The sequence below is a fragment of the Bombus impatiens genome, unplaced genomic scaffold (assembly GCF_000188095.3).
Source record: "Bombus impatiens unplaced genomic scaffold, BIMP_2.2 scf_0673, whole genome shotgun sequence".
Classification (NCBI taxonomy): Eukaryota; Metazoa; Arthropoda; class Insecta; order Hymenoptera; family Apidae; genus Bombus; species Bombus impatiens.
In genome coordinates this window covers 273,418-298,247 of record NT_177092.1, presented here as the reverse complement: position 1 = coordinate 298,247, position 24,830 = coordinate 273,418, and the positions used below count along the sequence as shown (strand labels likewise).

The 24,830-nt window shown below is 33.5% G+C and overlaps 1 protein-coding gene across 2 annotated transcripts; it reads left to right on the top strand.

The window, feature by feature from the left end:
- Nucleotides 1-5,764: 5,764 nt before the first annotated feature.
- Nucleotides 5,765-20,406, top strand: LOC100748584 (nuclear receptor subfamily 2 group E member 1). 2 transcript variants are annotated; one of them, XM_012390023.3, is made up of 5 exons: nucleotides 5,765-5,879; nucleotides 5,996-6,086; nucleotides 15,485-15,721; nucleotides 18,091-18,314; nucleotides 19,024-19,695. In XM_012390023.3, exons 2-5 carry the CDS (start codon nucleotides 6,002-6,004, stop codon nucleotides 19,693-19,695), a joined length of 1,218 nt encoding a protein of 405 aa, XP_012245446.1. In that variant the 5' UTR covers nucleotides 5,765-5,879; nucleotides 5,996-6,001. The 2 variants fall into 2 exon arrangements, with proteins under 2 accessions (XP_012245446.1, XP_012245447.1); XM_012390024.3 differs by lacking the exon at nucleotides 5,765-5,879 and having other exon boundaries at nucleotides 6,002-6,086; nucleotides 19,024-20,406.
- The last annotated feature ends 4,424 nt before the right edge of the window (nucleotides 20,407-24,830 follow it).

Genomic DNA, 24,830 nt, shown 5'->3' with positions numbered 1-24,830 from the left:
AATCTACCAAATAACGTAAATTTATTAGAATTCTAGAAATGTACGTGTTCCAATAGTTATGATCACGAATGTATATGGTGCTCACAGTAAACCTGTTAAAATTACAAAACGATTTCCAGTGGTATCACAATCTCCACGAATTAAATTACATTTTTTCAGATCCAACTCGGAAGTGTGGTTCTGTAAAAGAGTGATTCCTACGAGAACAGAGAGGAAGGCGCCATAAAAGAATCTCCCAGTACCTCTTCTGCGGTTTATAAGCTGCACTCGCTAAAGAAACGAACCTTTCAGAACTTTCTTAAATGAAATACCAGTAAAACGAGGTACAAATATTGCATAGGTTCATCGGAAGATTGTCGTTCCTGCGACGAGCCTCTAGTACTACCGTAGATGTCGGAAGAGATAGCGGCAACATAAGAAACGACTAAAAACTTTACCTGGCCCTTACCAGTTTCAGTATTTAAACAGCTAAGTACGAGACCAATCCTAGGTCCTGCTTACGTCTCCTTTTTGCTTCCAGCTTCCTGATTATCGTTTTCTGCCGATCCACGGCCCTTTTTCACTAACAACTACGAACTAGACCACCCGTCGACCTGTTATTGATATAACTCTTTGTCCGAATTAATGATTATACGAAATAAGGACAATGCATATTGGTGGCACTTAGAGGACAAAAGCTTGGACTGAACTAGCTTTGTGCTGCTTACGAACTAACCCTATTATCAGTATCCTATTCTCGGTCTGGCGAGTGCCTCTATACATACTAGAGCGGATTTCAAAGACAGAAGGATCCTTTGCACCGAAATAAAGGTGTTTCTACGAAGACAAATAATTTGTAATTATGATAATTCTAATGCAGTTACTGAGATTTAACAGTTATAATGCGGGATATCAAAACCAAGTTTTTGCGACAGGAAATTTGTTAAGAAGACGGTGAAGCTTAGTCGATATCCAGATTACTGATTTAATAAAGAACCGTTAAACGGTTTTGGATTTTCTACAGACATATTCTAAAACAAATACCCTTAGATTGTGTATCGTATAGGCTTGGAAAGAAAATCTGTTTACAATATTGTAAATAAATACGTATGTAAAAGAAGGAAAGGAAAGGAAAGCAAAAATATAATCGTTACAAAAAAAGTTTCTATTGGAACAAAATGGATTATACATAATTCAATATAATAATATGAAACAAAAAATGTTGTGCATCTATTACTTATACAACGAAAGCAACTTTTGTAACAACCAACAGGTAATTTGCATTTTATTGTTTCATAGTGTATATTTGTATTTCATTGTATTTTATAGTGTGTTTATTATCGAGATATACACTTCCTTTGTGCTGAACTAGATTTTGAAATACATTTCTCTAAGTTAAGAATTCTCTACTGTAGCGTACGCTCTTTTACCTTAAGAATTGGATAGAGAGAAAAATTATATATTATATATTATAGAGTTATATATTATAGATCTGTTGACCTGTTTCTGCATGTGCATTTTTTGTAACGATAACGTACAGAGAGTGATATAAGAGATTCCATCGGTGAATAATACTAATTTGAAGAAGTAAAAAGTCATGTCAGTATAAACAAAGAATTTAACAATGGGGCTCATGATTTCTTAGGTAAGTGTATAATATCAATATATACCTGCATCGTCTATCGTATTTACAAGTACTGTGATGATGTCATTTTACGTGACAATTGTGAAGTAAGCTTTGAAAATTTACGTAAACACGAGATTTGTTTTCATGTTTACAATCGTTTAACATCACAAATACCTTCCACTAGATATCTCTTAATCCTTATTGAAATGTTTTTCCTATTGTTTACAAATACTTAGTATCTATCATAAAAATCACTAGGACTTCTGTTAGTTACGTTTATTTATATTCTTTTAAAATTTAAATAATTGCTGTCGTAAAAAAAGTAAACTTTTCTATAAAGTAATTAATTGGTTTTATACTATTTTTATATTCGAATTGAAAATGACGAGAAGAAGATATGGGTATTGTAAAATGGTATAGAAAACTGGAAGGAGTAAAACTCTTAACTTCAATTAAGTTAAACATTACATTTCCGGTGAATAAGTAATCGCGCGTTACCTTTGCATTTTGTATGAAACAAGATCGATAACATTATATTCCACCATGTAAGTTACCACTGCCAATTTGTCTCCCCTCCCACCCCTTGAAACAGCAACGGCCCCCTCGTACGATTCACTGAACACAAGTACTCTAAGTTTCTGTACCAGTTTCTGTAAGCTCACCGTGTGATGCCAGACAGTTGTGTTTTGATACCAAGCCCGCAACCAGCTGTTTAGATTTGTCTACCTTTTCACCTTCTTGCTCATTTCACCTAACACTCCGATTAAAAACAACGAAAGATAATTCGAGGTTTTTTATATGAGAAAGGGGGATAAATTTTAATTTGATTAAAAATTTAGGGTATTCGTTTCTATCTTTGTCTACTTTACATTTTGATAGTGCAATAAAATCTATGACTTATCTACATTACGATTAAAATTTAGCAGCATTTTGTTATCTGTATGAATCGCTTCAAATTTTCAAGTTTCCATTTATACATTTAAAATTCTGTCAAATTCAAATATGAGTAAAAGAAAAATAAATAAATAAAATAGTATAATTACATCTATTTTAGTGAACATTCTTCCCGATGTTCCCTGAACAATTGTATTTTGATTACGGACCGTTTAGTTGCATTTGCCTTCTTGACAAAGCGACTCGAATCTCTCCTTCGTGTTTTTTCTTCCTTATTGCATGTACCACTGCAACGGAGAATAGAATGACGTACCTTTGTGAAACCTCCTCGGGACAGTTACGTGGATAATCTTCTCTCTCGACACATTGCGCCAAAGCTAAAAACGAGCCACGCTTCGATGAGCATTTGCTAAAGTTGAACCTTTCAGCCTCGAATACCGATCAATCCGTGGGTTTAGAGATGAACTCGAACGGATTTCACCATCACAAATGTCCCTACTTCTTCTTGGAACGTTCAATTTCCATTTGTTGTACTATTTAAAAAAAAAGGAATTTATGTTAAGTAGAATTATATCAATATTATGAAGGAATTATAAATAAATTATGAAATTTATAATAGTTTGATTAATTGGTATTTGAGATTACGCCCTCATTCTTGTGCTATCGGTACATTTTATATCAATCAAAATTTTGAGCTTCGTATCATTAAGGAATAATTAACACGTTCACGCCGGCGCTTCTATTTGTTTCTCGCCGTGGGGCAGCGCTCGTATTCGTATAGATGTTTTTTCAATTAGTATACGTTAAATTTTCATTATTCAAATTTTCAACTATATGACAATTTTTTCTAGCTATTAAACGAACTACTTTTCCGGTGGTACACGCCGCCGGATGGGAGATTCGAGCATGAGCTATCAGTTGTACACGCCGACGTGAACGTGTTAATAAGATTAGAATGGTTACAATGCAGAAAAAGATTGCACAGATAATTCATCTATCTATTATTTTATTTTTCTATCATGCACATAGTAAGACAATATAAAACACCTATTAAGAATATCTATATAATCATAATTCAATCTTACAGTTGTTATTATCAATCACCACTACTAAATATTAATTACCACATTAATTTTAGTATTCAAAAATTCGTACTTGTTCTTGTCTCTTATTCACATACTACCACCTATCAATTTCACTTATTAATCTCCAAAAACATATCTCTCTTCGCTAGTTAGTATGTATTTCATTCAGATAGTTGTCTCTCCATTATTTCGTTAATTATTCGTTAAATTAATCACGGATCCCTCTCCCTATGCCAGACATATTTTATCGCATCAATCTCCATAGAATATTATGTCTAACAAAAAAAAAAAAAGAGAAAGAGAAAGAAAATCCACCCCGCGGTTGATAGTATCGAGGAGATCGTTGAAACTAGTATGTGTAGGGTGATCTAGAGCACGATCGAGAGATCCAATCTCCGTAATATTACGTCGGTTATGACGGATTCTTCGCGTAATTCGTGCACTCAATCGGCGAGTGCACGTATACAGACCACCCTAAGCCGAGTTCCCGCACGAGGGGTGCGCTCGTCATCACAAGGGATCCAGCATGAGATAATTCAAGATGGAGTCAGGGAGTCAGGAAGCGACGCATCTGCCTTCGCATTATTCCATGGTGTATGTTCTGTTTAACCTTCTTCATCTCATATCTCTCAACGTTCAACGTTTCAACTGCGATGCATTCTTTCTAATATTCTCACTCTTTTCCGCCTTCCCTGCTTTGTCTATTTTTCGCCCCCTATTTCTTTCTTTCTTGGCTTTTTGTACCTGATGTTTCCCATCCACACATCAGTGGATTTCAAGAGCGACGGATACGTGGTTTTGTTTCGAGTAGAAACGACGTTTAATAAATTAGTGCTTGTATGTTAGTGCTTGAAATAGCACGGCGGTCGGTTTAAGACTTTTTTACGGTTTATTGAGTTTAGGACTACCGTGGTAAAAAATGTAGTAAAAGAATTGTAGTCATTTATATGTTTGTGGGAAGTTTAAAGAGGCAAGGATATATTGAATGGATATAATAGGTATAAAATTAAACATGAACCATTACTCTAAACAAATAAGAATATCCTTTTGAATAAAGTAATTACATACACATTAAATTGCATACACATCTGCAGTTTAGTAATAACCGTTGATTTCATGAAAAGCTAAAACAGTGGTTTTGCGAATGAAATATTTTAAAGATATAAATAACAAATTCTTTCGTATTTCTTTTCTAAAAAGATACCTGCGTAATGATTGTTCATGTATTTTAGAAACCGGGTATAAAATATTATTTCATCTATATTTATAGATTTCATTATTCTTAGTACGAAGATAGATATCTAATATCAGGTTTCAAGATTGAATTGCAACATTAAATGTTTCACAACTAGTCTTTTACAGCATATCTTTAGTAATAGATACAAGACAATATTTCTATAAAAGTATAATTAGTTACGGTAACTATTGAATAAAAATTAGCCCAACCTCTATTAATTTCTAATAAATGCTGTGATAAATAACACATTGGCTGTATACATAATATGTGTAGAAGATATATCAATTCTTGAATGAACTAATTGTACTGCCATTTAATAACATTCATACTTCAGCGTTACGAATATCTCTAACATTTCCAAAAACGAAAAGCTAAAATTCATTAATTACCTCAAAATCTTATTCGAATCCATCGCTATCCGCCAAATTCATTCCAACGATTTTTAAACAAATTCCATTCCAAAATTTCACTCCCTTTGAGATTCCATCCTTGAAAAACATATAAATAAAAGAATCAGCAAAGCAACCGCTAAGCTACTGATTATCTGTAATCCCAGTGCAAAAGTGTTGCTAAATTAGTTTGGTTGCGGAGGGGGGTCACTGCTTTGGTGATCGTGTGGCACGAGGTCCACGATTACGGGCAAAAGGGGTGGAAGTGGCTTCGTTTTCACCTCGCTACCGGTTGAATAGCGGCGTGAGTGTGTGTCTTCACAAAGGGTGAGAAGGGCAGGAGACATCTGACGTCCTTATTCGTTCGCCACCTTTCCCCTCTGGCTTGGGTGACGTTCAACCCCCGTCGGAGCAGGGAGGAACCAGCTCCTTTCGAAAGAACCGCCCTTTTTCGAGGGTAGGGAAGCTGTTGGCCAATGAAGCGTTCCGACCACGTTCCACCGTTTGTTTGAAAACGGTCACGAACCGTGCTTACTATCAAGAAGTCCTGGCTACGATGACTGTCAGTCACGTTTCATCGCGGAGCCAACCCCCTCGCTTCGAGGGTACAGGAAACAACGTCGAGTAGTCTCTCGGTTTTTGGGTTGCGGAAATTCTACGTGCCACATGTCAGTTCTCAGTTAAAAACAAACCACTCGCACGCTGATCTCGCGCGATTAAAAGTGCATCAACTCAAAGTTGGTTCTTCGTTCTTCTTGGGATTGTTCTTGTTTGTTGACCGCAGTGTGTTATGGAAGAGGCAATCCAAATGCAGTCTCAGGAAACACAAATCGGACATATGCCCGTGGTACAGCCGAAGATGTCTGCATCGTCCAGTAAGTTTCAAGATTTATTTCATATTTTTGTTGACGTTTATGGAGAAGTGAAGAGTAGTGTTGGAATCAGTTGTGTGTGTAGATAATATGCCGTAGAACAATATGCAGTGAGGTTATTCTTCAAAATTATTGGTGTCGATTATTTGATTGTTTATATTCGTTGGTGGTATCTTGAAAAAGTGTGTATAAATATATTCTAGAGAGAGAAAAATTTCAGAAGATTTTGTTCTTCACCCGCTGTGCAAATGCTAGTTTATTTTTCGTAATCATTCCTGGAGCAATTTATTTTCAACTTAGAAGTAATTATTTATATTTTGTCACTTTCGTATTTTTCAAGTCTATTTTATTGGAAGTTTTTACATTGTTTATTGTAGATAGGACCTGCTATCTTGAAATACAATTCACATAAAAAGAAGTATCTGAACGATATTTTTCAATTAAAAGTTAAATCGCAATATTTTGAGAATGAAAAATTTCTCAATATTAAATGTATCTCTGTATTTAATATGTGAAATTAAATTTTATATAAAATGTTCTATTTCATAGAACAGTGATCATGGTCCTTTTTCGACCCTAATAATAACAACTAACTTGCCAAAAAGATTTTTTTTCAAACTAAATTTGGAGACACCTGTACTTTTATAATGGTACCACATAATTTTATCTGTCCAGTAATATTCTATTGCATGATATTGTACAAAGTACCTTTCCCCTAACAACTTGTTTAAGAAATTACTCTAAAGAGTAATAAAATTCGTCATCGATACCTAGAATGAACACAGACATAATTCAATAATGTGTAATAGAATGTAAACTCAATTAATTAATGTAAAATGTAAATTTAGTTTCTTGTTAACACGTGATAAATATCCGAATTGCATGCCGACATTGAAATTTGATGAAAAGTTATCTTTTCATTAATATGTCGTTACATAAAAGCTAATCGATTTGAAATCATAATTCTGCAGGAACGTATTCGTAAATAGGTAATTATAAATATCCCGCTATTAGGTACAATCATTACATTGACAAGTTCAAGATTTTACGAATACATTTAAATAAAAACTGAAATCTCTGTGTTTACTGTTTACATTCAACCGCAAAGTATTGCTGAATTACATTTCTGCTTGACTTATAAGTAAATAAGAGACTACGTATCAAAATATTTTTCTGGTGTACTATGAATATGAAAGAAAAACGCCTTTATGTATTATATATTATGCATTATGTAATATATTACATATATTACATATTTTATAATATATATATATATGTTACGTTATTGAATTTGTTTTAATGATATACACAACACTGAATAGGATAAATCATATAAAATGACACACATAACAACTATTTTTTACATTTATTTCAACTTTTACTTCAACAAAAAATGCTTTTTAGTTATATTTAATACTAACAAACTATTACTTAAAGCACTCTTTTTCAGATTATCGTAAGCATCTATAAAATTGTTACGACTATTATCATGATGATGATCAACTACTATGATAGTCTCATAGTCTCACAAAACTAAATTTCTCAGTACAGTTCAATATTCAATTTTTCACGCATAACAATTATATTCTAAATGTTAGTATATTTCTCTGATTCTCAATACAATTAACTATAATTAATGACAATACACAAATGCAATATTACAATTACGGTAATACAATATAAATTAATGATTTGCTTGATCTTTTATTCTTTAAAATATTTAAACGTGAAACTCGAAAATTGTCAATCTAGCAAAATTATTTCATTTGTTCAAGGAAACACCCACAAAGAATTTTATATTATCTTCTTGTATTTTGTTACATATTTCAAGATTTTAGGATTGTTTGCAATCCTTTGTCTTCGATGTGTAAAGAATATATCGTTCGCTAACATTTTTTACAATGACAGCTGTGCTTACCGCTCAAGTACCGATAAAACGGGATAAGGTAAGTTCTAAAATTATGTTTGCTGTAAATACCATTAGGGGCTAGGTTAGGGTACCTAACCTTACCTGGTGTCGCTGTGCTATTATATCACTATATATAACGCTATATAATTACTACTTTTATACATCCTGATACCTGAAAACAGGTATCAACTTTGCCAATTTCATTACATTCATCAATGCTACTAGAAATTAACCTTTGACAGGATAATAAATTTCAACTTCTTTCTTTTTCTCACTGAACAAAGTATATTTTTTACGTTCTTACAATTTCAGAGGTTTTGAATAAAATGTTATGTCATGTTGGGCTAGAATTCTTGTGTAGTTTGACATATTATTTAGGGTAATTACTTCGAGTAAATAATAATATGAATATTTACGAAGTTTCATAAAAAATTCAGTAATATTAAATTAATTGATCTAATTTGTTGTTTCAATTGTTGTTTAAATTGCTGTTTAAATAACGATACATCAGTGTGTTAATCTAGACTTTAATTTAGGAAATCCAGTTCATCTAAAGAAAATACATGTAAAACTAAGATATAAATTTTTATTTCACATATCTGATCTCATGAGACTGGCTACATTGTTATTTATTTTACAACTACCCACGAAGTGTTTTAAAACGATTATAAAGAATTTTAATAGAACGCTTGAAAAGTGATCGTGTATTATCACTATTTCGCATTTTAATTGTTTTACATCGTATTACAATTATCATTATTATATTTAATATTTCTGTTACAAAACTTATTTTATTGCAACAAAAAAAATTAAAAATTATAAATAAAAAAATTAAAAATTATTCTATCTCTCGAAATTAAGATACAAATTCACGTGCAAATAAATGTGATCAATTAAAACACTTTTTCTTCTTTTTTTGATTAGAACTAATTCTTTCTTTCGGTATTTCTAGGAATCTACGTCCTCCTAATTATTATAGTTTCCGTTTAGTTCTTTTTTATTTCGTAATCGAAGTTATGTGTGTTTCAAATATAGCAATACCATTCTCTTTCTGTCACTTACGAAGCATTAATCACATCGGAGGGTGCAGGGATAATTATCCTGTATCAAAAAGGGGTGCTTGCCATCACGCGGCTAATCTCGTGTGAAACAAATAACATATGCAGTATTTAAACGAGACGGATGATCGTGCATTTAAATGACTCGTCTCCGGTGGCATTCAGCCATGAGAAAATAATGGCAGATGGTCAACATATAATGCGGTAACCACGAATCTCCGTAACGAGGTAACAGGTTGTCGTGGGTGGTTGAATTCAAGCGTCATTTGTCGAAAAATCAATGCATATAACTCGTTGCTGGTTGATTTGAAAATTATCTTAAGACCCACTTGGATAATTGACAAATGTATTTTATAAAATATGAATATGGTAATAATTGATTCGACGGAATTTTAATCTTATATTTTATTGAAATATTTTTTAAAATTATATTCATTGTATTTCAAGGCATAGAATTTTATACAAAGACGTGATGGCCGTGACTTAATGCTAATCTAAATATTTATTGAAATATTTTTACAAACTATTACGATATATTCAAGCGATGTATTAAACATTGCGAGATTTAATACATTGAGAGAGTATTTCTCGAGAGAATATATCTCGAAACTGCTTTAATGACAGTTTTCATCCAAGTTTCCTTCATTTTAATAATCAAAATAATTAATATTAACATATAACAATCCAAAGTGTTATTTTTTATTAATATTTCAATGTATGTAATTGTTAAACATAACGCAATAATAAAATTCGTTCGATGCGATGGAGGGAATAGTGAGGCAGAAGAACAGATACATGAAAATCGCGCGGATCTTTCGCCGAAGCGTGAATCGGACATCGCAGCCCCTATAACTGTAACGCGACGAACAGATGACGAATGATCGCGCGTGCGTTATATGCACGTATAGGTGTATATCGGTGGTAGGCGTTTGTTTCCTGACACATGCCGCGAAATTTCCATACCCCACTAACGATGCGCATAACACCTGATGGACAGTGACATAACGGTACGAACAATGATGATGTCACCCGAACTGTTAGGTCTTATCTGAATATCGTTGAGAATGAAAATGTTATTTTAATTAATATGATTGAATAGTTTTCTGGTGTACAAAATTAAAATCATAGTAGAATAAATCAGGAGGAAATCTTCATGATTATATATTTTAAACGAAGTATTATTACTATGATATCATTAATGGATTTCTCCTATCTTAGTAGTTAGAATTTAAATCATTGAAATATCTGAATCGTAAAAATTAATAACCAGTTTATGAAACATGATATTAAATATGCATTGCATGTTAGATACCTATGCGTCTACATTGGATTTCAATTTCATTTCGTAATATTTCACATGAGAAAGATAAATTAAATTCGCACCATTCCAAATGATTTATGTAGCTTATAATTGAATGTCACGAAAGATTTTACTTTCGTAATACTGTGGCTAAAAGTCGTTTTATCCGAAAATTTCTGAAGCTCTTCGTCGCGCATTATCTCAAGGAAAGATTATATCCTAACTTGCCCCGTTCAATATTGAAAGATTCTACAAATAAAATTCTATTTCTTTGCAAAATAAAGTTGTCAAATACAGTTGTGAACAAAATTTTAAATTCAAGTATTCAAATATTTTATATAAATTTATATAGTCCGAATAATTAATTTTTATTAAACGAAAAAAGAAATAGATAAACTTGAATGGCAATTACGCGCAAGAAAAGTTATCTAGTTATTACGAAGAAGTTCTGACAGAACTTAAAATTATACTCAACTTTTCGTTCGACGTTCGACGTTCGACGAAATACACGATAATTTACCCCTTTTCACCCCTTTACCCCGAATCGCGACGAACTTTTCCCTCAATTTAGTTGTCACGAACATCTAACATCGAAATTGCCCGACCAATGGACTTGAATGATGATAAAATCCAAATAAAATATCGCTTCAGCAGGAATGAATCATATCCAATGTGCGAATCAATTCCCAAATTAATCATCTGATAATAATTGTTGTCTTACTGGTGTAATATTAAATTATTTACAGATTTTTATATCTTGAACACATTATATCACGCTCAAAATTATATGGGGAAGTTACCGTCATTCAATTTCTCGGCAATTTATTTATTTTACAGAGTTAAACTATTTTACCAATCTCTTCTTAAACTGCTTAATTAATGCATCAGATTAGACTAAAAATTTAAATATATAGGTTTTGAAAACTTATGTTCAATAATTTTCGATTACTTACTTCCAATTAAACATTGAACATAATGTTTCTAATCTTTTATTTTTTAGTTAACTTTAGGTTTCTTTTTTATTTCTTTTATTTTATTTTTTTCTTTATTATTTTTTTATTTCTTTACGTATTAAAGACCAAGCAATGGAATAATGTATAAAACTAATATATACACGGCGTTATTGGAAGAAACCTAAATAAAATGTTTTACATATTGTTCTAACAAACTTTACAAAGAAGTGTATAAAACTATAAGTGTTTCAACTTCTTCAGTCTCCCGCAACCATAATGTTAAAATATTAGAGTTCAGATGTTGGATTTAAATAACGTTGCTCTTAATAATGTATTTAAATTTATAATATCCACAAAAAAAACGGCTTATACGCAGGTTCAATTTCGTGACAATAATCGTCCTATAGTAGCAACGTAACAAACTAAAATATTTTAAAGCGAATGACGACGACTAATCGTGTAAATAAAAATGAAATTATTAAGAGACGAAGGGAGACGTAGAGAAAATCATTGAATTTTGCAGTCCCCTTTCCATTCGCGATTTGCGTGTGGTTAATGGTAAGCAAGCATGCGCTTTTGCGCATTAAGCCGGTGTCCGTCTCCTTTCTAGACGAGGGGCGAGCTCGATCACTGTAAAAATTCCATGAATGATTGACAAGCCAGAGAAAAGGAAAGCGACGGAAGAAAGATGACCAGCACTTGGTAAAACATAGACTTCGATTCCACAACGATGAAAAATTCAATCGCGAATGACTCGCGAGCCACGCCGGTCGAATGCAAATTTGATGCAACGCTCGAATATCGGCTCGTAAAACGTGCATCGCGTGATTCTACCACGAGCATGTGCGTTCCTTCGTGCACGCCTCTCTTCCGATACTCGTTCATTGTCCTTTGGGAGTTAGTTTCCAATTGCTATTGAGATAAACACTCGTATGCAAGAAACAACAGGCTTCTTTTGCTTCAGTCAGCTGATAAATCCGATGGTTTCACTTCGCTGACTTTATTCTTGCTCGTCCGTTTCTTATATTTTGCAAAGTGAACATTTTCGAGGATATGATTTGATTCATTTATTTTTCAACGATTTTTATTGAATCATGATAAATACAGTTAGATGTATAAAGAAGTAAATGATTCTTTAGGGAGTTATTTTGTCGTTTGATTGTCTTACTAAAAAGAATTTGAAACTCGTGATAACTTTTTTTTGTAATCTAACTTGCGCTGAAATTATATATAATACTGCAATACTTACTATGTAGGAGAAAAGGGAAAGAAAAGTAAGTTAAGTTTGAATATAAATTATTCTGATTTAGGATGATTGCTTACAACTCTGTTCTTTCGAACTTAGTTCTTTATTGACAGTTTTATAGATCTTCTAAGATACTATATTTGCTGAAATTACAGTGTCACAAATCCTTGGAAAAATATTTTTTAAACAATTGTTGCATGCTAATATGAAATTGTGCAATTTCCAAAATCTTTAAATAAAATTATTAAATTATTTTTTAAGAACGTTTCGAATTTTAAATAATATATACTTCTAGATGTTCACATCATTTTGTTAAGTTTTTATCAAATAATACCAACGTATGTATCTTATCGTATCAAGAGGCTACTTGGAAAGGCATTCGCTGAAGTTTTAGTAAAACTCTTTCTGTACGTGAAAAATATACGCGTTTGCGATTCAACTTTCCCTTTATCGTGGGAGAAAAGGGTCTTTAGTGTCGTGCAAGGGTGCACCCCTGTCATTGCAACATGCTTGTTGCAGTAGTTAGTACGCGCGCATCATATTTCGTATAACGCGTACATTTCCATCGATATTTTACGTGAAGATATGCTCGACCCTCTGATACATGTCTTTCTTTTTATGTTTCAAATTTTAAGTTTCGGGAAAAATGAATAGATTTAGGCTGAAATCGGATTAACTGGCGTAATTTTGTTGGATGAAATCAACAGGTAGTTCCTCATTCCTAGTTGAATTGATAGCGTTCATTTACGTAGTTCATTTCGAAGCTTTTTTAAATTTAATTACACTGAAAATATAGAATTATATCGATTCTTCCCAATGGAACTTAAATTGCAAATATCGTTGTGACTTAAAATCGAAATTAGGAAATTTGAGAATTAAAAAATTATTACGATCAAATAATTTGAGATGTTAAATTGGGTAAATTCCAATGTATTAAATTCTCTGTATTATAATTAAAGTAGGTATAACACAAGATAGCTTATTCTTTCATGTCTTTAAAACGAAGTTTATAAGTAAAAACTATAAAATTGGGACGTAAACAACAATTTATCTTACCTCTAAATATCTATAATCAGTAGTTTACTTTGTATATTTCTTGAATATTTTGAAATATTATGTACTCAAATTTTATACATTCTTGCCCATTTAAATTGTTTATTTATAAATGCATAAATATCCGTACTCTATTTTTCAGTTTCGTATTAACGTCTTCGTCTTCTGTTGTGCATTCTTCCTTATATTGTTCAACATAAATGGTTTAGCTAATAACATCATTAAATCATTAAATTCTAAGAACATACAATATCCTTTGCGCCACTAATTCCAAACGCGAAAGGATGTTTCACTACAATACTAAATACTATTACATCCTCGACCATTAACCTCCCAAATAGTCACCTTCAAAAATACCTAAAGGAAAAAACGACGCTAAAAAATCATTTTCAAACCTAACTGAAACTTTCCTTCCTTATCTCTCAAGCAAACACACCCAGATTATCCTTTGTCCAACAACGAATTGGACTGTCGATATACTTTCCTCGTGGGTTTCTCTTTTAGTGTATGCAAGAGAAAGGGGAGGGGGTAGAGCATTGGCGGGGTGCTACGAAAATGTTTAACCTTCTCCCATAATAAGATCCACGTTAAGTAAGATAAAGGAGCCGAGGAAAGGCTGATCAAGGGAGATCAGGTGATACGAGCGAAGTGTCGTGTTTCTGGCTGCTCACTTAAGAGCTGGTGAATGCAGCAGCCACATCCGGTCCATTCAGCCCCATTCACGAGTCTCGTCAAGCTCAATAGCGTAGGCGGAGCCCGCGACAACGAGTTGGTACCCCCATTATAAACGTACCACACCCTTGCTGTTTTATATAGAGGGCCAGCACGAACAGGTATAGAGGCGCGTACGTCCAGGAGGTCGTTCTAACTTGGCGACAAATCGATCCATTCATCGGCAACGTCATTCACGGGATCCGTGTTTTCGATGGTAAATGGGTTCCCGATTCAAAATACTGGCATTCTTCCAACTTAAACGCGCCTTTTTCCTTTCTTCTGTGCCATCAGGAACGGGATAAGAATACTCCTTTTAGGTAAAGATCGATTCAGAACCAGAGACTTCTATCGTGCGTTCTCTTCGCTCGTTGTCGAACGTAAGAAAATTGGTGAGGCATAGAGTATTCGATAACTGAATATGCGTGTGTTCGTACTTTGGAACTTGACGGGTACTTGTGGCTATATGTATGGGAGCTTTTGCTATTTTTAAGAAAATTGTTTCAACGAAGTTTGCATAGAAAATAAACTTTTGAGAACACTGCATGTGAGTGGCACGCGCTATTTTTGTAGTTCTGCCAATTTCATATCATGCTTTCATTTTCAATCGCTTTTAAACGTTATTGGATTGATTTGATGCTGTACCTATGCTTTATTTGCTTAAATGTTTCATTACGAAGAATATATGTATGCGTCCTGAATAATAACTTGCTGGCAATATATGTATATGTTTTGTGTAGTATGGAATCATTTCTATTTTCATTTACATGTTTCATATTATAAACTATACAGAGTAATTATTCTACATGCACATATTGTTCCTATCAATAAAAATTGTTTACTTTATTTAGGCTAAAAATGACTTTAAACCTTGGGCTTCTAAAGTGAAAAAGTGAATTATTCTGTAATGGTTATTGCTCATATTGCAAAAGTAGAATTCCTTTATTTTCTTCCTTTCTACTAGTTTAATTATTTGCAATTTTTGGTTCAGACATTTAAAGTATTCAAATTTAAAGATACATATGAACCTAAACTATTACATTATTAATAGCTATTTTTTTCATTATACTTTCGGCGCCTAATCAATTTATACGAATCGTTTGATTAAATTAATTTAGTCAACTAAATTCGTTCACAAAACTGATAAAAAGATATTTTTATATTATTGCAGGTCGTATTCTTTATGATATTCCCTGTAAGGTATGTCGGGATCATTCTTCAGGAAAGCATTATGGGATTTTTGCTTGCGATGGGTGTGCGGGTTTCTTCAAGAGATCGATACGAAGAAATCGTCAGTACGTCTGCAAAGCAAAATCTAAAGGGGGTTGCATGGTGGATAAAACGCATCGGAATCAATGTAGAGCATGCCGCTTAGCCAAGTGTATTCATGTCGGCATGAACAAAGACGGTAAGTTCCATGATGTATTATAAAATTTATCTGTCGGCTATAACGTAAAATGTGGATAAATTTTCCACATTAGGAAGATGTTAATGTCAGAGACAATATTCAAACAAATTTCTAATTCCTTCCAATATTTTGAAAACGAACATAATTTCTCAATATTTTGTCGTTTATATCTGGTTGTAGAATATAGAAATACGATAACATAATACAGGGTGCGTTACGGCATTTTCAATGAATGTTAGGAAGCAAGTAGTGGAGTTAGAGGCTTGAGTAGGAAGGCGTTTAACGCTTCAGGCTATGTGATTTCATTTGTTATCATGTCGCTGTGGATATCAGAGCATCGAGTGTTCGTAGACGATAGTTTCGTAAAAAGTGTCGAGACAGTTAACGGAACTCAACGACTCTTTCGTCGCCATTTCAATATTGGGTGTCATGAGGAAGAATATCATGCGTCATTCCAAGTCACGATATAATGTATATGTAATATATACAATTATTAACGTGTTTCGTGAATTAAACAACATATTACTCGCAAAATTCTTCTCATATATACATATATACCTTCGACATGGCCAAGCTGTTGCAGTAAACAGGATGTGAAAGAAGATGATGAGGAGTTGGTGTAGCTACGGAGACTCGAGATTCTGTCGCTGGTTTGGGCAAAGCGAGATTCAAAGCTGTCGTTGGTGGGGGCACCATGCTAGCCATCACTTCGGGTTCTTTAAAATACAAAGCCATCTGCCTCCGCAGAGTTGAGTTTCGTGGTCCCCGTTCGTGCTGCACAGCTTGAAAAATACAAAAATTTACATTAATACATCATTTAACATATATTACGAGGTGTGCCAAAAATGCTAGGTTTTAAAAAGTTCGGCACTCATCCATCCATTCTTCTGTGCCTTGTAATTGATCGAAATAATGCTGAGACGCTTAAAACATTGAGGTTTCATAGACATCCTAACTATAAACAATGAAAGCTAACGCAAACCCGAGGCGTTGGAACACACTATGGTAGTTATCCGACCCTTACAAATTTTAAGACCAGGTGCGGTACTTTCTACACCCGAAACCATCGATATCCGAGGTAGCAACCTCTAACAGAAAGCCATCTTATCGGTGTCATAAATATAATCTTCTAAAGAATTTTAAATGCGTACAAAACCGTATAAAGTTATCTTCAATTCTTTAGCACTGTATTCATTCGCAAAAAGTTTTACACCATAAATGTTTAACATATATTTGTGGCTTTTCTTCGTATACACATAACTTGAGGTAATCCCACAGAAAAAATCACAGATTGAAAGTCTCCGTAATTTTGGTTTCAAGAAATTGTTGATCATATTGATGCACCGAGTTGAGTTTACAGTCGTGGTGATTCCGCAGTCCTCAAAAAAGTATGAGCCAATGATGTCAAATATTATATTATATTATATACAGGGTGGTTGGTAACTGGTGGTACAAGCGAAAAGGGGGTGATTCTACGCGAAAAAAGAAGTCGAAAATATAGAATAAAAATTTTTCGTTTGAGGCTTTGTTTTCGAGAAAATCGATTTTGAATTTTTGCTCGGTACGCGTGCACTTTATCACGTCTCGTTATAACGGATCTCACTGTAGATCGTTGTCTCGATGAAAAAATTAAAAAAAAAAATGTTTATTCTATATTTTCGACTTCTTTTTTCGCGTAGAATCACCCCCTTTTCGCTTGTACCACCAGTTACCAACCACCCTGTATATAATATAATATAATATTTGACATCATTGGCTCATACTTTTTTGAGGACTGCGGAATCACCACGACTGTAAACTCAACTCGGTGCATCAATATGATCAACAATTTCTTGAAACCAAAATTACGGAGACTTTCAATCTGTGATTTTTTCTGTGGGATTACCTCAAGTTATGTGTATACGAAGAAAAGCCACAAATATATGTTAAACATTTATGGTGTAAAACTTTTTGCGAATGAATACAGTGCTAAAGAATTGAAGATAACTTTATACGGTTTTGTACGCATTTAAAATTCTTTAGAAGATTATATTTATGACACCGATAAGATGGCTTTCTGTTAGAGGTTGCTACCTCGGATATCGATGGTTTCGGGTGTAGAAAGTACCGCACCTGGTCTTAAAATTTGTAAGGGTCGGATAACTACCATAGTGTGTTCCAACGCCTCGGGTTTGCGTTAGCTTTCATTGTTTATAGTTAGGATGTCTATGAAACCTCAATGTTTTAAGCGTCTCAGCATTATTTCGATCAATTACAAGGCACAGAAGAATGGATGGATGAGTGCCGAACTTTTTAAAACCTAGCATTTTTGGCACACCTCGTAATATATGTTAAATGATGTATTAATGTAAATTTTTGTATTTTTCAAGCTGTGCAGCACGAACGGGGACCACGAAACTCAACTCTGCGGAGGCAGATGGCTTTGTATTTTAAAGAACCCGAAGTGATGGCTAGCATGGTGCCCCCACCAACGACAGCTTTGAATCTCGCTTTGCCCAAACCAGCGACAGAATCTCGAGTCTCCGTAGCTACACCAACTCCTCATCATCTTCTTTCACATCCTGTTTACTGCAACAGCTTGGCCATGTCGAAGGTATATATGTATATATGAGAAGAATTTTGCGAGTAATATGTTGTTTAATTCACGAAACACGTTAATAAATTAGATAATCGCTAGATTGCGGATACTCACATTTACAAATTCATATTTCTATGAAGCAATGGAGTGTAATGAAATATATTGTAATGTAATGTAATGTAATTTAATGGAACAGAATGGAATGGAATAGAATCTAAACAGAGATTAGTTTCACTTAATTAACAAGTACTATACTTCCGATGTTTTATACATTTTTGCATGCCATACGCATTCTGTGTATGTTTGCATTTTCCGTAAATGCATAAACGTCGTATGTCTAATGATTGATATCTGTGAAATTGAGCTCGTCACATCGAAGTGGAAAAGAGGATTGAAAAATAACGTTTTAGGCTTCTATAAATTCGTATATTTGGAATATAAAATATAGAACGGAAGATGAATTTTGGCAAGAATTATCTATGAATAACATTAAATTTTATTCTGTTGTTTAAAATAATTTTATGGAGTATTTTTACATGTAGAAATATTGAACGATAGAACGGTACAAGCTCTAAAATCCTCTATACAGAATTTTATAATTTCTGGTTCTCAAATTTTAGAATACTTTCCATTTCTGCAGATGCTAATCAGCTCACCATCTTATTCTAAACACATCCACTAAATCTACAACCACTGAACACGAGGTTTTTATTCAAATTTACAGATACCACTCAACATGGCGGGTTTGCCATCTGTACCGTTGATCCCGGCGGTAACGGCGGAGTCGATCTGCGAACAGGCAGCCAGATTACTTTTCCTGAACGTTCATTGGGCCAAAGAACTAGCAGCAGGAACTGGCCTGGTCCTGGAGGATCAATTGACTCTATTAGAATTCTCGTGGAGAGAACTATTTCTTCTCGCCGCCGCTCAAATCCTTCCAACGTTAGATCCAACTACCCTTCTCCCGCCCGCTCCTCATGGTCTTAGTCTGGCAGTCGAAGTGAATCGATTTAGAGAAACACTGGCTGGTTTTCACGCGATGAATCTCGATCAGCATGAGTTCGCGTGCATCAGAGCGATCGTACTGTTCAAAGCTGGACTGGATAGCGAACCTACTCCAAGCAGTAGAAGTAGCACTGGATCAGCCTCTCCTAGTGTTGGAAGTAGACTCAGGGATGCCGCAGCAGTCGCCAGATTGAGAGATGGAGCGCAACTTGCTCTTGGTCAAAGATTAAGTGGTGCATCGTTAGGTGCTCTGAGGTTTGGAAAATTACTCTTGTTGCTCCCTTCGCTGCGTTCCGTTTCTACGCATGCCATCGAGGAGTTGTTCTTCAGGAGGACTATCGGCATCATTCCTATCGAGAGGATCATCTGCGATATGTACAAGGCTGCTTAAATGGTATGAATTCGTTTAGAGTTGTAATGATTTTGATATACTTGCCTCCTACTTATTAGATATTTAGTCGGCCAAAAGAAATGATAGGGATACAGTAACCATTTCAGTGCTTCTAGTTCTAAGAACAAAATGCGTGTATTAGAAGAACATGATTGAGGACAATCGTGAAATATTCGATAAGTAAATGAATCTAGAATCTTATCTTTTCTTCTTATTCCCGCATCATTTCTTCTTAAAGAAGCCTCTCAATTCTTCTTTCAACTTCAACAAGATTTGACTCACTCAGTGTATAATTCGATATTTTGTATTAAAATTTAAAAAAGCAAAAAGAAAAAGAAAGAGCAAATTAGAAAATAATATATCAGCTGGATTTGGAGTAAAATAGTCAAAATTTTATAACATTTTCTTGAAAATCTAATATATAAAGTTCATGGAAGGCCAGGCCAACGAACCTCAATAAAATACTTAATGAGGAAATGTCTGTATAGAAAATTGTACAAAGTTATGCCATTAACTGCAAAGATAGAGTTAAATGTATTGAATAGCATCATGTAAAGGAATGGAATATATGAAACTGTGATGAAAGCATATCAAAAAAAAAAAAAAGAGACAATGCGTAACTGGAGATAATGTACTAGAGATACGCGATGATAATATATATCCATTATTTTTGTATTATATACAGGGTGGTTGGTAACGGGCGGTACAAGCGGAAAGAGGGTGATTCTACGCGAAAAAAAGAAGTCGAAAATATAGAATAAACATTTTTCGGTTGAGGCTTTGTTTCCGAAAAGATCGAAACTGAATTTTCGCTCGATACGCGTGCATTTTATCACGTCTCGTTATAACGGATCTTACTGTAGATCGTTGTCTCGATGAAAAAATTAAAAAAAAAAATGTTTATTCTGTATTTTCGACTTCTTTTTTCGCGTGGAATCACCCTCTTTCCGCTTGTATCACCAGTTACCAACCACCCTGTATATTTGTGTATTTCACCTAACTTGACCACCTTAAATATCTGGCTTATTTCTTATGATAGGAAAAAATATCAAAGGAATATTCAGTTCGATGTGTGATAGATAAACAAATTTTCTCAGGACCATCTTTTTCGAGATTTCAAGCTCATCGAAGTATTTCTAAATGGGACGACATATTTTCATTACAGCAGTCTTATAGCTCATAAGAAACAAATTCAACGACGAGTACTATGTTAATTAATGGCTAATTAACTTATAAATGGAGGAATCTCAATTTCATTGGAACAATGTATCGTGTAATTGTTCCTGATGCTTAGAAATGTAAAGAAATTATTCATTTTCTGTCTTCAAAATATATTGAGTTGAATGGTGCATATTTCGAACACCTCCTGAAATAAATCTTTTGCATTGAAACATACAAACCTTACCTTTATCTACTTACCGTACAAACATGATTTTCTCGATAAAGGTCACGTAAAGGTCAACATATTGTACATTTGCATCTTCGAACAGAATATTCTCTTCTTTTATTATTTTTTCCTATCATAAGATATAAATGGGACATTTAAGGTGCTGAAGTTAAGAGAAATATCCTATATTATATTCTAGATGTCCTACATGTTACTATAGTTATATATATATATCATAACTATATATATATATATATGTTTTTGTATATAGTTACATATATATAGTTATGATAATTAATAAATTCATGCACAACTTATTTTATTTTAATTGCGTTCGTGGCAATCTGAAACTTTTTAAAATGTAAAGTTTTGTTATTGAAATTTTGTCAGTAATCGAAGATTTTATATAAATTTTCAAGTAACTAGAAAAGTTACATGTGTTAATAAAATCAAGCAAAATGAACGGCCGCAAGTATAAAATAGATATATGTACTTATGTCTGTACGAATTAGTATTATATAGCAATGACTAATTTTATGAAAATAATAGGCGCCTATAGCGCTACTGTATATTTGAATGATACATAGGGAATATATAAATATGTTACTAAAATGTTACAAATTATTTAATTGTATAAATATACATTCCTTTAACCCGTTTTTTCTTGTTAAATGTAGAAAATTTTTCTTTTCTTCGTTCCTTGCATTAATTTTTAATTTATAATTCGCATTTAATAATTCTTAGTCTTATGAACCGACATCTAAGATACAATTGAAATTATACAAAAACACATCTGTCTTGGATTATAATTCGTGTTACAATATACTGTTTAAATAATGTAATAATATTGCGAAGTATTTAAAATGAATGATTTAGAAAATAATTCTCTGTCGCCAAGCTTTCTTGCTTTAAAAAAAAAAATACACACACTTCCTACTTTTCATAGAAAATAAATATTAATTACATTACATGTGATGATATCTATAATGTTATGTTTGATGACTTACCCTAGGCCCTCTCGCGCTACGCCGTGAAAGTGATAATACTGCTTTTTATTGTTTCCGTCTAAACTGCGCACCAATCTAAGACATAGAATGTTAAAAAATGAATAGGAATTTATTTTGATAAACCACTAATAAGAAGTAATGAAGAAAAAGAAAAATAAGCACAAACGGAAGGCTAATGCTTTTTTATGGAAAGATTTCGAAACGTCCTGTTTCCGCCGACAAGAAAAAAACTTTCCCCGACAACAGAAACATCTAAATTTTACCTGCGTTTTCCGTGGCACAATGAAACGCATTTCACAAGAATTTTACGGTGATTTGAGTGGTAATCGCTGCACAAAAGTTTCCCGCATCGTAGTTCCTCAAGGCTGTCAGTATATTTAGAGGTATTTCCTACTATGGTAGACCGACGTGTAATCACTAAGGCGGGTAAATAATCGTCTTGGTTGACCGGTGAAAAGGCATCCGAAACATTCAAAGGAAGGTGGCTGACAAAGTCTGCATCGTGCTTTTTGTACGCAAATGTCACGCACTCTTCAGAAATATAACGCTCTGTTATTTTTAACGATGATCTGAGATCAATGATCCTTTCGTAGCTGATTATTTCAAGTTACAATCAAATATACGTGGAATTTCTTAATTGAATTTCTGTGTAATTGAATTTCTTTGGAAATATTCGAATTCTGCCAACAATTACGAAAGCTGTTTAGCTTATCAAAAAGTGAGTAGTTATAATATTTATTGCTATTGAAAATTTCAATTATATCTTAATTTAAATTTCTACGTAGAGATTCTTGTTAACATTAACTACAGAATATTAAAACCGAAAACGCAATTTTTTTATTCTTGATTTTCGTCTTATTTCGACTTTAAGAATCAGCCCTTAAATTTCCTTACACCTGCAGCCGAACACCCTGTATATTAGCTTCTCTGTTGAAATTACAGATTAGGTTTCATAAGTTTTGTGGAAGATTGATGTGTTTGAAAAATTTTAGCACTTGTAATGTTTGATTATAATTATTATTAATGTATAATTCATAATAGGATAAACGAAATTTCCTTTGATAATAGCTTTTAAATATTAGTTATAAAGTAGGAAATGGAAATTATCTTTTTCTGTTATATCCTAAGTTGTTTTATTTTCGTTAAAAACAACGTTATAGCTATAATTGGTCCGAGGACACAAAACAGTTAAGAAAAAAACATACTTCAGAATTGTAAAAATGTTCTCACGAATTCTTTCTTCGCGGAGATGAATGAGAAAGCGATGCGGGACGGAAAATGTATCGGCGCTAGCTCCTACTGTGTTCGAGTGACTCTTCTGATTCGCATGACTGAACTCTGAAATGTTAGCACTTAACAATCATTGTGTTTCTTTGCTCATAAATCTGTTTACATCGATACTCAGCACCTCGATAGCTACCAACCCAGTTCCTTAGATAATCGAAGGATCCAGTGATGTAACGAACTTCGAATCATTTTTCGAAAGCGGAGTTATGTAGTCGGAATAATGATTCGAAAGTTACACCGTTGCACAATTATCGAATAATCTACTGCTGTATAAGAATACGCTATATATAGGTTTTGATTACAAATTAAGTGCATAGAGTAGACAGAACACAAATATTATATATGTAGGTCTTATAGATAGAAATGGTTTAATTATGTACATAAAAGTTTATCCAAAGTTTTTATCCAGACATACTTGTAATTTAAATATTCTAATATACAATTGAAATATCTCAGATTAGAACTTACTTTGAAATTTGGTAACAAAAGGCACATTTTTTTCTTTGTTGCGCATATCTTACAACTTTTTAGAATTAATCAAATATAAATAATAGAATAAATAAATTCTATACACTTTGATATAGTATTTCTTTAAAAATATTTTATTATAAAAGCTATTATTACTATTATTGTTTTTTACTGTTGGGTAAGTAGTTGGCGAAGTAGACAATCTTTTGATCATAAAGCGTGGATTAAAAGATAACCACCGAGATCCCAAAGGCTCAAGGATTTCGAATCCAAACATTATGCTCTGACAAATTACTCAGGTAAACAGTCCGCCCAAAAGTATCGGTGGCCGTTACCTACAAGGTAGCTGTAGCTACAGGACTTTAACAGTTCGTAGAATTTTCTGGAACGAGAAGAAGTAAATGGTGTGTTAGCCAGGAATCGAGTTCCCTTGAACAAGATGCGGAAACAAAACAACTGATATGATTCACCGAAAGATAGACTAAATTCCGAAGCGGTTGCTTTTTTGAAATTTAGAAAAGGGATCGAAGTTGTTTCAATACAACTTGGTTTTGAAAGTAGGATGGATTAGAATCATTTATTTGTAATTTGTCGAAAATTCCGTTAAACGTTCAATATTAAGCAATTGAATAAAGATAAATTAAGACATTTTGCAGATCATACTGGGGACAAATCAGGAAGAAGAAGTGAAAATCGCAGCAACAAGAAATCGAAACAAGAAGAACGAAATCGCATCGTGCCGCTCGCAATTAACATCTCGATCTAATGAAACCCTCGAAACACCGTATGTTACAATTTTCTACATTCAGCATCCGCGGTAGGGCCACCCCTGTGCGCCACTCTTCAGAAGAGTGGTGCTTCTCTGTTCGAGGAGGCAGCGCTTTTCAGCATGTAATACTGTAACGTTTCCGACCGAGCGAATAATAATCCCCGATCTCGATAGTGAGATCGTCGAAAGAACGAATGGAAATCACAACGGAGCCAGT

What these genes read in the sequence shown, in the direction of transcription:
- LOC100748584 (XM_012390024.3), top strand. Translation starts at nt 6,002, where the DNA reads ATGGAAGAGGCAATCCAAATGCAGTCTCAGGAAACACAAATCGGACAT. An exon ending in TGTCGGCATGAACAAAGACG is followed by an intron (nt 15,722 to 18,090) that starts GTAAGTTCCATG and finishes GTATTTTTCAAG; the next exon opens with CTGTGCAGCACGAACGGGGA. An exon ending in ACAGCTTGGCCATGTCGAAG is followed by an intron (nt 18,315 to 19,023) that starts GTATATATGTAT and finishes TCAAATTTACAG; the next exon opens with ATACCACTCAACATGGCGGG.